The sequence below is a fragment of the Lethenteron reissneri genome, chromosome 26 (assembly GCF_015708825.2).
Source record: "Lethenteron reissneri isolate LAM-NWPU_2019-01 chromosome 26, ASM1570882v1, whole genome shotgun sequence".
In the NCBI taxonomy this organism is placed as follows: Eukaryota; Metazoa; Chordata; class Hyperoartia; order Petromyzontiformes; family Petromyzontidae; genus Lethenteron; species Lethenteron reissneri.
Genome location: NC_083804.1, coordinates 14825243 through 14839755, shown reverse-complemented (window position 1 = coordinate 14839755; position 14513 = coordinate 14825243). Strand labels below are relative to the sequence as shown.

Sequence of the window (14513 nt, the reverse complement as noted above, 5' to 3'; positions counted from 1 at the left end):
GATCCTCCGCTTGAAATCATCTTGGCAAGATACCAACACCACCACCACCGACGCCGTCGCTGCTACTGCTGCTGCTGCAGCGGCTACAGCAGCAGCCGCTGCTGACTGATGATAAAGCAGCAGCAGAAGATGGTGATGATGAAGAAGACGATTACGTAGACGGTGCAGCTGCAGCAGCAGCAGAGGTGGCAGAGTCTGCGATGAATTCTGGGACATCGCATCCGCCCTCGTAGACGATTGTTGTCGTCGCGGTACCACAGACAGCTCCACGCAAGTCGCTCGCGCGGAGCGGATCAGCGGGGCAATTGCCGGCTGATTATTCATTTCGCGGCGTTCGGTGGTTAGCGGTAGGTGGTGGTTAGTGGTGGTGGTGGTGGTGCTGGGCGAGATGATGGTGGAGCTGCTGCTGCTGCTGCTGCTCGGGAACGAGATGCGGCTGCGTCTCCTCGTCGCCACTCTGGCGGGCCCGGCCCTCGCCTCAGCGGCGCCGCTGCCGTTCCTGAACCCCGGTGAGACGTCGTGTCGGGGTGTGGTGTGTGTGTGTGGGGTGTGTGGGGTGTGCGTGTGTGTGCGTGGGGTGTGTGGGGTGTGTGTTGTGTGTGTGTAGTGTGCGTGGTGTGTGTGCGTGTGTGGTGTGTGTGGGATGTGTGTGTGTGTGGTGTGCGTGTGTGTGGTGTGCGTGTGTGTGGTGTGCGTGTGTGTGGGGTGTGTGTGGGTGTGTGGGGTGTGCGTGTGTGTGCGTGGGGTGTGTGGGGTGTGTGTTGGGTGTGTGTGGTGTGCGTGGTGTGTGGGGTGTGTGTTGTGTGTGTGTGGGGTGTGTAAGTGTGTGAGGGGTGTGTGTGGTGTGTGTGGGGTGTGTGTGCGTGGGGTGTGATGTGTGTGCGTGGGATATGTGTGGGGTGTGTGTGCGTGGGGGTGTGTGGGTGTGGGGTGTGTGTGGGGAGTGTGGGGTGTGTGTGGGGGTATGTGTGCGTGGGATGTGCATGGTGTGTGGGGGGTGTGCGTGTGTGGGTGTGCGTGGGGTGTGTGTGCGTGGGTGTTTGGGAGTGTGCGTGAGGGGTGCATGTGTGTGTGTTTATGGGGTGTGCGTGTGTGTGTATGCGTGGAGTGTGCGTGTGTGGGGTGTCTGAGTGTCGGAGGTGTGTTTGTGGAGTGTGTGTGTGGGTGTCTGTGTGTGTGAGAGAGAGGTGTGTGAGAGAGGTGTGTGTGGGGTGAGTGTATGTCTCGGGGGTGTGTAGAGATGTGGGGTGTGTGGCGTGTGTGGAGGTGTGTGTGGAGTGGCGTGGAGTGTGTGTATGGCATGTGTGTGGGGTGTGTAGGGGTGTGTGTGTGTGGCGTGTTTGTGGGGGTGTGTAGGGGTGTGTGTGTAGTGTGTGGGGGGTGTGCATGTGTGGGTTCGTGTATGTGTGGGGTGTGTGTGGGGCGGGTGTGTGTATGGCGTGTGTGTGGGTGTGTGTAGGGGGTGTGTGTGTGTGTAATGTGTGGGGGGTGTGCATGTGTGGGTTTGTGTATGTGTGGGGTGTGTGTGGGGCGGGTGTGTGTAGGGGGTGTGTGTGGGTGTGTGTAGGGGGTGTGTGTGTGTGTAGTGTGTGGGGGGTGTGCATGTGTGGGTTTGTGTGTGTGGGGGGTGTGTGTGGGGCGGGTGCGTGTATGGCGTGTGTGTGGGTGTGTGTGTGTGGGGGGGGTGTGCATGTGTGGGTTTGTGTGTGTGTGGGGTGTGTGTGGGGCGGGTTTGTGTATGGCATGTGTGTGGGTGTGTGTAGGGTGTGTGTGTGTGTAGTGTGGGGGGTGTGCATGTGTGGGTTTGTGTGTGGGGGGGGGGTATGGGCGGGTGTGTGTATGGCGTGTGTGTGTAGGGTGTGTGTGTGTGTGGAGTGCGTGTAGTGTGTGGGGGGTGTGCATGTGTGTGGGACGGGTTTGTGTATGGCGTGTGTGTGGGTGTGTATGGGGGGGGGTATGGAGTGTGTGTGTGGGTGTGTATGGGGGGGGGTATGGAGTGTGTGTGTGAGCAAAAGAGAGGTGTGTGGGGAGAGGCGAGATGCACTGTGTGTGAGAGAGACAAGCGGCGGCTTGTGTGGCGTGTAAGACATGTGTGTGTGTGCATGAGAGATGTGTGTGTGTGCGTGAGAGAGACGTGTGTGCGTGAGAGAGATGTGTGTAAGAGAGACATACGTGTGTTTGAGAGAGAGGTGTGTTTCTGTGGTGTCTGTGTGTGTGTGTGTTTGAATAAGAGAGAAACGTGTGTGGCGTATGATGTGTATGGGAGCGATGGTGTAGCGATTAGCGCGCTGCGCTACGAACCCGGCGACCCGAGTTCGATTCACAATCACGGCCAACACCGGTGACGACTATCTGTATCGGTGCTGGGCCTCCCCGAGGTCGACTCAGAGAGACAAAGGCGGTCGGGCGTGGTGCTGGCCACCCACCCCCTCGTGTGCCTTTCCGGCCTTCATAGGCGCTGGCTAACAGCACTTGCCCCAACAGCCCGTTAAGGCTATACGGGGGAGCTTTGTCTTTGCCTTTGTGTGAGACAGAGATCATTGTGTGAGAGGAGGAGATGTGTTGTTGAATGTGTGTACGTGTAAGGGGACAGCTGAATGTGTGTGTGTTCTGTGCGTGTAGGAGGCAGGGTGCGTGTGTGTGCGTGTGTGTTGGAGAGAGTGGGGAGCGGTGGTGTAGCGGTTAGCGCGCTGCGCTATGAACCTGGCGACCCAGGTTCGATTGCCGCTCACGGCCAACACCCAGTGACGATTATCTGATCCGGTCCTGGGCCTCCCCTAGGTTGACTCAGCCTGAAATTAGTACTTGGTGCGGTGTGTAAACATCGACATTGGGGAGACAAAGGGGGTCGGGCGTGGTGCTGGCCACCCACCCCCTTGTGTACTGTTCCAGCCTTCATAGGTGCTCGCTAACAGCACTTGCCCCCACAGTCTGTTAAGGCTATACGGGGGATCTTTGTTGGAGAGAGCGGCGGTGTAGCCGTTAGCGTGACGAACCTGGCGACCCGAGTTCGATTTCCACTCACGGCCAACAACACCGAGTGACGATTATTTGAACCGCTCCTGGGCCTCCCCCTAGGTCGACTCAGCCTCAAATGAGTGCACGGTGCGGTGTGTAAACATCGCCACTCAGAGAGACAAAGGTGGTCGGGCGTGGTGCTGGCCACCTACTTCCTAGCGTGCTATGCCGGCCTTCATAGGTGCTGCTCGCGAACAGCACTTGCCCCGACAGTCTGTCAAGGCTACACGGGGGATCTTTGTCTTTGTTTGAGAGAAGAGTGTGACAGAGTATTGGTTTGAGGCGTTGTGGCTGTGGCGTGCAGGGAATGTGGGGGGGGGGGGCTCGCTAACAGCACTTGCCCCTACAGTCTGTTAAGGCTATACGGGGGATCTTTGTTGGGGGAAGACATGAGGGGTGAGATGCGTGTGAGAGGAGCGGTGGCGCAGTGGTTAGCGCGCTGCGTTATGAACCCGGGCGACCCGGGTTTGATTCCCGCTCACGCCAAGACCAGTGACGATTATCTGCGCCTGTCCTGGGCCCTCCCCTAAGTCGACTCAGCCTCAAATGAATACCTTGGTCGCGATGTGTCAACATCGGCACTAGGGATACAAAGGCGGCCGGTGTTGGTGTTGGCCACCCACTCGCTCGTGTGCCGTGCTGGCCTTCAAGCATACGGAGGACCTTTGTCTTTGTATGCAAGTATGTACTGTATGTGTATATGGGAACGCGTAAATGTTCGAATGTATTCATGTTTGCGCGTGTAAATCTATGTATGTGAGCCCGGGGCCCGAGTTCAACTCCTGGTCACGGCGAAACATTAGTAGCAAATATAACTCAACCGGTCCCGAACCTCGCTTAGGTGGAGTCAGCCTTAAATGAGCACGTGTTGCAGTGTGTAAACACCAGCAGTCGTGAGACAAAGACGCCGCAACGGTCATCAGAATATTTATTCGTCTTGGAGGAATCCGATGAGCTATGAAGCTCTTTTTTCGCAGGTGTCCGCGTTCGTTCGGGAAGTGTCGAAAGCAGTCCCGTTTCCGCAGCAAACTCATCCTTTTACCGATTCCGTTAGTTACATTTTTATTCTCGATTTAAAGCTTTCGTGACTGCAGGGATTCATTTTCTGGGTTCTTTCGGTAAAGTCACGTAGAAGGGAAATTATAAAATAATAACAATAAAACATTATGTAAAATGTTAACGTGCAACTTTATTGAGGGTTCCTGTCTGTTGCCTTGGTGTGACGTGGGGCTATTTTTGCTTTTTCTATCTGGCCCAAGTAATGCAATGAATGTACTCGTGAAACGTGAACGTTTTTACTTTATTTTATGTTTTAATTGATTGACTTTCCTTTCCTATACTCTGGACTCCTATCGTTAATTTTTGTATTGTTGTTGTGACGTTCTGACCCCCGTGTGTGAAGAAGCGCTTCACAGCTCATCGGATTTTATCCACGATAAATAGCGATTCTGATTCTGATCCTCTCGGTACCAAACAGCTCCCCGATCATCTGACCAAAACATAAATAACCCCCTTCTGTTGGACATTGTGAGCGTTGAGAATGGACCTGACGCCTTCTGTCTGCGAAACATCTCCTCCTGAGTCAGCCAAGGGGTTTTGTTTTCTTTCTTTCTCAAGTCTGGACTTGCTGTCCCGTGCAGCAACAGCAGCTGCACGAGCTACAGCCCCAGTGCCGAATTCAGCTGGTGCGGGGAGGGGGGGGCTGTAGCATATGTTATTATAAAGGGGCCCTAAAATATATGAAAACACACATTTTTTTTACTTGCATAGTAAAGTAATTTAATTTTTTCATTTGCTATACAGCCAGATAACACGAAAAATCGCTAACTTTAAACACCCAGTCCTTCATAAAAAAAAATTAAGTCAGTATAGTACTATAGTAATAGAGCAAGTGCAGAATCACTGAACCACAATTGATGACTTGAAAGCATTTAGCGCGGGGCCCTTGAAAGTGCGGGCCCCGTAGCTACATCTGTAGCTACTTTTGCTACTAGGACATCCGGCACTACACAGTCCTGAAACGTAACCCATTTCCCTCCCTCGGCTGAGACCAGGAAATTTTCCATCCGAACGCGATAACAGGCGCACCTTACGGACGAGCAGCTGATGGTCAGCGGACAGACCCGTGTGTGTGTGTCTGTATTTGGGGTGGGGCGAGATGGGCTCACGTTCGCTATGTTGCTTCACTGTAGCCCAGCCTTCGTTTAAAAGCAGGCACGTACCCAAGACGTGTGTTGATACCACCCGGCGACGAGAGAGCAGCCCTCCCCCCTCCCGCCCACCATGACGTACGTGCTCTACGTTGAACTTCTTTCGCGCCGTACGTAGCCAACCGCGCTAATCGGAGTCGCGCGCCACAATATCGAGCTGCTCCGGCCCACGCCTTCCCATCACTCGTGCACCGACTGCTCGGGCATTGCTCGTGACCTCCGTGGGAATTCACGACGCTACCACTTTACCCAAGACGCGCGTGAAGAAGAGGATGAGGAGGAGGCTCAGGAGGGGCGAGTCCCCGACGTCCTGCGATTCGCAGGCTCCCACCAAACCTCACCCCGCCACGCTCACATGCTACTCCCTTCATTGTCGTTTTTTTGTTTAAAGACAAAGAGCCACTCCTTGTCGGATGATCTTACATCCCTGTCCCAAGTAGAGGACTAATCCACCCCCCCCCCCCCATGGTGACAGGGCCCATAAAACAGTCCAGCAGACCTCCCGTATTCCACAACAGACCCCGGCGGTACCGATCCAGCTCCCGACCGACGAATTGCAGCCTCTCTTCCCCAGTGAGCATTCATGCGTTGCACGTGGCCAGCCGTGGTGATTGCTTCCTCTCTCTCTGCAGGCTCTCAGAGTGGGGGGCGTGGGGGGCGTGGAGGCGGGGGTGGGGGGGTGTGGTTGGGGGAGGGGCATTCAGTCGACTGGGTCCACCAGACACGGTGCCACAGTGGCGAGATGTTAACTACCTCGCCTGGTGTACAGGAGGTCGTGGGCTCGACCCGGACCCTGACGCCTGTATATTTGGGGTTTGCACGTTATTTTTGTGGTCGTGTGGATTCATCTCCGGCTCCTGCGGCTTTTCCCTCCACATTTAGAATGAACGTGCGTTTTAGAGTATTTGGCTGATATCCATTTACACGTGAAAAGCCACTTCGTTGAGGTATCATATGTGGCCATATCTATATACCAGGTAAGGCACATGAGCTATATAACTTAGAGCTCAGTCTGCCAGTCATCTCAGTCGGTTAACCCCTGGCACCTGGGTCTTTCCCTTGACCTTCTGCCAACAGGGAGCCTTCGACGCTTCACGTGACCTCAAAGTGCACCTAGCCTGGCACAAGCGCCGTGGTGACGTCACTGCCACTTTATAGTGAACGCCGGTTGTTGTGAGCTAGTGTGTATGTGTGTGTTAGTGTGTATGTGAGTTAGTGTGTATGTGTGTGAGTTAATGTGTGTGTGAGTTAGTGTGTATGTGTGTGTTAATGTGTGTGTGAGTTAGTGTGTATGTGTGTGAGTTAATGTGTGTGTGAATTGGTGTGTATGTGTGTGTTAATGTGTGTGTGTGGGGAGCGGTGGTGTAGCGGTTAGCGGTCCTGGGCCTCCTCCCCTAGGTCGACTCAGCCTCAAATGAGTACCTGGTGCGATGTGTAAACATCGCCACCGAGGAGACAAAGGCGGCCGCGCGTGGTGTTGGCCACCCCATCGCGTGCCGTGCCGGCCTTTATAGGTGCTCGCTAACAGCACTTGCCCCTACAGTCTGTTAAGGCTATGCGGGTGGTCTTTGTCTTTTTGAGTGAGTGTGTATGTGTGTGTATGTGTGTGTATGTGTGTGGATGTGTGTGGATGTGTGTGATTTTCGACGAAGCATTAAAAGGTCAACACGCCCCCCCGTCCCAAGTGCTTCACCCCTCCCCTCTCATCCCTCTCCCCTCTCACCCACCCCTCCTCTCGCCCCTCCCTCCACTCCCGTTCTGCTACCCTGGTTTCCTCGCATCTCTGACCTCAACCACGTGGTGGTGATGGCAATGATGATGGTGGTAGTGGTGATGTTGGTGATGCTAGTGGTTATGATGATGGCGATGATGATGGTGGTGATGTTGGTGATGTTGGTGATGATGGTGATGATGGCCTTGATGGTGGTGATGAGGTTGATGGTGGTGATGATGATGATAGTGGTTATGATGGTAATGATGATGGTGGTGGTGGTGATGACGATGATTGTGGTGATGTTAGTGATGATAGTGGTTATGATGGTGGCGATGATGGTGGTGGTTATGATGGTGATGGTGGTGATGACGGCCATGATGGTGGTGATGATGATGATGGTGGTGATGGTGATAGTGGTGATGACGGCCATGATGGTGGTGATGATGGTCACACACTTGGATAGACCTGCCACACCTGGATGGAGTTGGCACACCGGCATAGACACGACGGGCCTGGGATGTGTATCTATCGGGAGTGTCCAAATGCGCCTGATGCGGCGACGGTGGCTCGCTGCAGCCAGCGCTTCCCTTTCTCACGGAATATTTTGCGGAAGCAGAGCCCCGAACAGCTCCAACTGGATGTTGCACGTGCGTCCACGTGTGTCCACGTGTGTCCAGGTGTATACACGTGTGTGTCACACGTATGCAAGTGTGTACAGGTGTACACGTGTCTGTCAGGTCGGTAGGTATGTGTATGCACGTTAAACTTCTTTCGCACCATATATAGCCAACCATGCTCATCGGAGGTGCAGCTCAGGTGTATAGAGGTGTGGGGAGCGGTGGTGCAGCGGTCAGCGCGCTGCGCTACGAACTCGCAGGCCCGAGTTCGATTCCCGCTCACGGCCACTCACCCCAGTCACGATCATCTGAAGCGGTCCTGGGCCTCCCCCAGATCGAAACAGCCTCAGACGAGTACCTGTTGGCGGTGTGTAAACATCGGCACTCGGAAGACAAAGGCGGCCAAGCGTGGTGCTGGCCACCCACCCTGGCGTGTGCCGTGCCGAGCTACGTTGGTGCTCGGCTAACAGCACTTGCCCCTGCAGACGGTTAAGGCCATACTCTTTGGTTCTTTCGGTAAAGTCACGTAGGTAGAAATACATGAAAATAAAGCAAATCACGATGTTTTCATTGCAACTACTACTCTATTTTTCCGTGTTAATTTCCCCCAGCATTCCCAGATCTCCCACTTCCAGCCCCCCCCCCCCCCTTCAGCCTCAACTCCTCTCTCCCCCTAGCGCTCACGCAGCCCCCCCATCCCCCTACCCCCCCCTCTCTCTCCTCCCTTTCCCCTCCCCCTTCTTACCTATGTAGAGGAGTAAAATGGGGACGTGACGTCAGGTGTGCCGTTCAGTGCGATGACGTCACGTCTCCTCGGGTACTTAAGGTAGACCCCGTGACGTAAGCGGGGTCACTGTGGGAACGGGTAGAGTAAGCAGGGTGAAGAGGGAACCAGGGGCAGAGAGAGAGATCGAGTCGTGAGTCTGGGGAGAAGCCGGTGGTAGCCATAGAGGTGCTTCTCTCTCCGCTCGGTGGAGTCGTCAGAGTCCACGATCCGACACGAGAGAGAGAGACCGGAGCTAGCCGGCAGGGACCCGGACTCAGAGTAGGACCCCTAGCCCCTGGGAGTTGTGTACCCTTGTGTGTTATTGTAACAGCTTTAATAAACCCTTGGCGAAATCCCTTAACATATCGCAGTCTCCGAGTGCGTCCGTGGGAACTTCTCTACACCTATATAACCTCTCTCCCACTTGAGCAAAACAAAATGTCTTGCTGTGGTTTTCCCACCTGACGATGATTGCTCGTGTTGCAATCGAAACGTCGTGATTGGTTTCATTTTAATTAATCTCTAACGACGTGATTTTGCCGAAAGAACCAAAGAGTAATGGGCGAATCGACTTCAGCGCCAACCGATCAATGCTACCGATTTCACTGTCAAGGCAAGCACAGCTTAGCCCCTCGCTGATGTGATATCAGAGGGTTTTCCCCTCTAGGTTATGGAATATTGGAGTCGGGTCTATGACGCGGATGCGTTCTTCCAAAAAGACGCTGCAAATCGGAACGCCTTTTCCCATTCATTTCACGCTAAAAGTTAGGGACGTGTTTCGGACAGTCGTTCCAACTCATAACCTAAAAATGTAATGTACACCTATATCAGTCTTCGAAATGCAAAACATGTTAATAAAGAGCATCATAATTAAAAACTTTTGAATAATAAGAATAATTATTATCTTTTAAAATCAAAATAATCAACCTTAATCAGAGAAATCACCAAAACATCTGCTGCACGTTTGGAATGGCTGGACGGGTGACGGTGGAGGCGTTGACTGTGTTGCCCCGGAGCTGGGACACCGGGACGCCGTCGCGGATGGCTGACGCTGCCTCCCGTGCCGCTTCTCGTTTGATGATCCTCGCGATGCGTGGTTCGAGTGAAATTTCGCTCGCGCGGAAATTCGATTCCGTCAATCGAAAAGTGTCAATCGCCGCGGCGCGAAATTTCGTCAAACAAAGGAAGGATATCTGTATTCGAGATCCTACAGCAAGAAAGGGGTCATTCCCCATTGCATGCGCCATGAAAAAGGACCATTATCCGAAACGTCGCCTATTATTTATTTCATTTTAAGGCCCCACACACACACACACACAGTGATGCGCTTCTGTGATCGTCTGGAACGCTCTTACAGCTATGCAGTTTTAAATCTCGATTGGAAACTAATTTCTGTAGATCTGCTTTTCGCGTTTAGATTGTTGTCTTCCCCGCACCTCCGATTGGCGCGGTTGACTACGTACGGTGCGAAAGAAGTTCAGCAACATCCATGCACAGTGTGATTGAAGAACGTGTTGAGATTTGCTGTTGTCAGTGCCTCTACGCCACTGCCAACGCAGCAGCATTGTATCATCAGCAGTGGCGTCGGCACACGATCTATTCGCGAGGTACTCAGAGACTGATCCTCGCGCGGTGGGGACGGGGGGTTACAAACCCTCCTCCCGGATTGAGCGGGCTGATGGATCCGTGACCTCACACAGCCCGCATGTCACCTCCCAGCAGCAGCAGCAGCAGCAGATATTGCTCACACTCATCCTGATGCTTTCCTAGCTGTAACCCTGACACTAAACCCTAACCCTAGACCTTAATTCAGACCCTGACTCTAGACCCTAACCCTAGCCATCGCGACCAACTCTGCCTTAGCACAACCAAAAACTCTACTTCATTCGGTTCAGTGGATCGCTGGATTTGTGCCACTGTGGGCACACAGCTGCTGTAGAGAATTCCAGAGCTCCAAAGCCACCGAGGGCACCGTCATCTTCATCATCACCACCACCACCATCGTCATCATCACCATCGTCATTACCTTAATTATCACTAGTATCATCATAACTGGCATCGTCATCTTCATGATTATCATCATCGGTCGTCGCCAAAGGAACGTGGACAATTACATCTCCGGCTGCTGGTCGTTGTTTTCTTGTCTTGGACCCCATAGGGGCAGTCATATCGGATTATCCGCATGGACGATGCAGACGTCTGTGCAGTTTAGAGGGAGTGTGGGGGCGGGCAGGGCGCTGTGCGTCGTGCTGATGTGGAGAGCAAAGGGTGTGGGGCGCTCTCCGTGGTGCTGATGTGGAGAGCAAAGGGTGGAGGCCGCTCTGCGTGGTGCTGATGTGGAGAGCAAAGGGTGTGGGACGCTGTGCGTGGTGCTGATGTGGAGAGCAAAGGGTGGAGGGCGCTGTCCGTGGTGCTGATGTGGAGAGCAAAGGGTGGAGGGCGCTGTCCGTGGTGCTGATGTGGAGAGCAAAGGGTGGAGGGCGCTCTCCGTGGTGCTGATGTGGAGAGCAAAGGGTGGAGGCCGCTCTGCGTGGTGCTGATGTGGAGAGCAAAGGGTGTGGGACGCTGTGCGTGGTGCTGATGTGGAGAGCAAAGGGTGGAGGGCGCTGTCCGTGGTGCTGATGTGGAGAGCAAAGGGTGGAGGGCGCTGTCCGTGGTGCTGATGTGGAGAGCAAAGGGTGGAGGGCGCTCTCCGTGGTGCTGATGTGGAGAGCAAAGGGTGGAGGCCGCTCTGCGTGGTGCTGATGTGGAGAGCAAAGGGTGTGGGACGCTGTGCGTGGTGCTGATGTGGAGAGCAAAGGGTGGAGGGCGCTGTCCGTGGTGCTGATGTGGAGAGCAAAGGGTGTGGGGCGCTCTGCGTGGTGCTGATGTGGAGAGCAAAGGGTGGGGGGCGCTCTGCGTGGTGCTGATGTGGAGAGCAAAGGGTGGAGGGCGCTGTCCGTGGTGCTGATGTGGAGAGCAAAGGGTGGAGGGCGCTCTGTGTGGTGCTGATGTGGAGAGCAAAGGGTGATGAAATAGACAGTGAAATTAGGTCTCAGTACAACCGTGCACAATACTCTCAAACCACTCCAGTCTAGGTACCATACTCTTTGGTTCTTTCGGTAAAGTCACGTAGGTATAAAATAAAAAAAATTATTAAAATAAAATACATTTATTTAATTTTCTACCTACGTGACTTTACCGAAAGAACTAAAGAATATGGACCCCTGCAGTCACAAAAACTACAAATCTAGATTCTAGTCTCGGTTCTGTAGGCTCTCCACTCTAGTAGACATCTCTATACTCTCCGCCCCACGCTAGTCGATGTTCTCTAAACCCTCCACCCCATTCCACCCGACTCTAGGTTATATTTCACGACACACGTAGTCGAGTAAAGTTCCGTGAACAAGAGGCAGATAGAGCGAGATAGGGATAGAGAGGGGGGGGAGATAGATGGGAAAAGTGAAAGAACATGAGAGAGAGAGAGAGAAACCCAGAGGCAGAGCGAGGACAAGAAGCGAATGAGACACGGAGAGAGTGGGAGGGAGAGAGGGAGAGAGTGGGAGAGAGAGGGAGGGAGTGAAGGGGAAGGCATGAAAGATATAGGGAGAGGGAGGGAGCGAGAGGGGGGGGGGGTGGCAGCAAAGAAGCAAAGAGGGATGAAGGGACGACAGAACAAACAAACAAAAAGCGACACTGAGCATGAAAGAGAGAGAGAGAGAGAGGAGAGAGCAGTGGAGAGAGAGAGAGGAGAGAGCGAGCGGTGGAGAGAGCGGTGGACAGAGAGCGGTGGAGAGAGAGCGGTGGACAGATGTACGATGATAAGAGAGAGTGGGGGGAGTGAGCCGCTGATGCTGGTGCGTGGAAGGACTACCCAGTACGGTTATGTAACCCTCCCCGCCCCTACTGCCCCCCCACTGCCCCCCTCATTTCGCCCCCCCCCCGCACCCGGCCTCGTCTCCCCGCTCCCTCCAGAGGCTGAGCCGTGAATTTTTTGTGCCACATTACGGGTCGCCATCTTGTGCCTCGGGGCAGAAAGGGAACGAGAGCGCGAGAACGACCGGCAGAGAGGGAACGAACGAGGGATTGGGAGAGAGAATGAATGAGGCAGAACGAGGAGAGGAAGACAATGATGAGAGAATGATAGAATGAAAGCACGGCTGGTTATGTGTGGTGTGAAAGAAGTTCAACATGCGTACAGAGCAAGAGAAGGAATGAGAGTGACTGGAAGAATAAATGATGCACACAGAATGAAGAGAGAGAGAGAGTAATAGAATGAATGAGAGTGGAGAGAGAATGAATGAATCACACAATAAATGAGTAAGAAAGAATTATGGATAATGTGAATGCGATCACAATATTATACGTAGACAGATCGGCGATTATAAGAGACAGTATTAGCGATGCTATGAAAATAAATAAATGAATGAAAGAATGAGCGAGGGAATTAGAAAATAACAGTAAACGAATGAGACCGGGAGAGAGAATGAGATAGTAAATGAGAGAGGAACGAATAAGGGAATGAATGAGACGAGAAGTGAGGATGAGTGAGGAAGTTATCGAATGAGAGCGAATGAGAGCGAGCGACAGAGAACGGCCGAGCATTTGCCATGCTGTGATTTACAGAAATGAAACCCACGAATGAATGGCAGAACGAGAGAAGGAATGAGAGAGAGAGAGAGAATGAAAAATAACAGCGAGAGAGGACGATGATATCAATCAATCGCGTAATTAAACTGGCGAGTGGAGGGATTTATTAAATGGGTGAATGACAGCGATAGGGAGGGAGGGAGGGGAGTACAGAATGAGACATTCTGTACCCCAAGTGGAGACATTCCCCAAATCGCTACAGCGGCTAAAAAAAAGTCATTCACCCCCCCCCCCCCCCCACGTGACCCCTCCCTCATTCCACCCCCCTCGCCCCTCCCCCGACGTGACCCCTCCCTCGCCCCCCCAGTGTTGGCAACTGCCTTCCCAGGTCTGCCCTCGCAAAGGCAATTTATCAATAAATCTATCAATTAATCTTGCCCCTGATGATTATTGTTATAATATCACGAAAATTATTATAATGTAATGTTTAAATGAGCCAATTTGTAAGAATTTTACTATCACAATGCTATAAAATGTACAGAATGTTATTTAATAATGGTAATGTACACTAATTTTAATACTATTATGATTCGTACGATAATATGAGTATATTGTACTCTACTTGTTGAGATATTGTTCGCTGCTTTTGACTTCGAGATCACTCAGCCTGTTCGACGGGATCAAGTTGGAAAACTATAGACTAGAGTGGAGAGTCTAGAGCAGCTAGACTAGAGTGGAGAGTCTAGTGCAGCTAGACTAGAGTGGAGAGTCTAGAGCAGCTAGACTAGAGAGTCTAGAGCAGCTAGACTAGAGTGGAGAGTCTAGAGCAGCTAGACTAGAGTGGAGAGTCTAGAGCAGCTAGACTAGAGTGGAGAGTCTAGAGCAGCTAGACTAGAGGGAGAGTCTAGAGCAGCTAGACTAGAGGGAGTCTAGAGAGCTAGACTAGAGTGGAGAGTCTAGAGCAGCTAGACTAGAGTGGAGAGTCTAGAGCAGCAGACTAGAGTGGAGAGTCTAGAGCAGCTAGACTAGAGTGGAGAGTCTAGAGCAGCTAGACTAGAGTGGAGAGTCTAGAGCAGACTAGAGTGGAGAGTCTAGAGCAGCTAGACTAGAGTGGAGGGTCTAGAGCAGCTAGACTAGAGTGGAGAGTCTAGAGCAGCTAGACTAGAGTGGAGAGTCTAGAGCAGCTAGACTAGAGTGGAGAGTCTAGAGCAGCGAGACTAGAGTGGAGAGTCTAGAGCAGCTAGACTAGAGTGGAGAGTCTAGAGCAGCTAGACTAGAGTGGAGAGTCTAGAGCAGCTAGACTAGAGTGGAGAGTCTAGAGTAGCTAGACTAGAGTGGAGAGTCTAGAGCAGCTAGACTAGAGTGGAGAGTCTAGTGCAGCTAGACTAGAGTGGAGAGTCTAGAGCGGCTAGACTAGAGTGGAGAGTCTAGAGCAGCTAGACTAGAGTGGAGAGTCTAGAGCAGCTAGACTAGAGTGGAGAGTCTAGAGCGGCTAGACTAGAGTGGAGAGTCTAGAGCAGCTAGACTAGAGTGGAGGGTCTAGAGCAGCTAGACTAGAGTGGAGAGTCTAGAGCAGCTAGACTAGAGTGGAGAGTCTAGTGCAGCTAGACTAGAGTGGA

The 14513-nt window shown here is 52.8% G+C and overlaps 1 protein-coding gene across 1 annotated transcript in view; it reads left to right on the top strand.

Moving 5' to 3' along the window:
- Positions 1 to 430: 430 nt before the first annotated feature.
- Positions 431 to 14513, top strand: part of LOC133347961 (uncharacterized) — a 97530-nt gene continuing 83447 nt past the window's right edge. The window contains exons 1-2 of the mRNA XM_061560726.1: positions 431 to 509; positions 4636 to 4703. Coding sequence (XP_061416710.1) covers positions 431 to 509; positions 4636 to 4703 — 147 coding nt within the window. The remainder of the gene's footprint in view (positions 510 to 4635; positions 4704 to 14513) is intronic.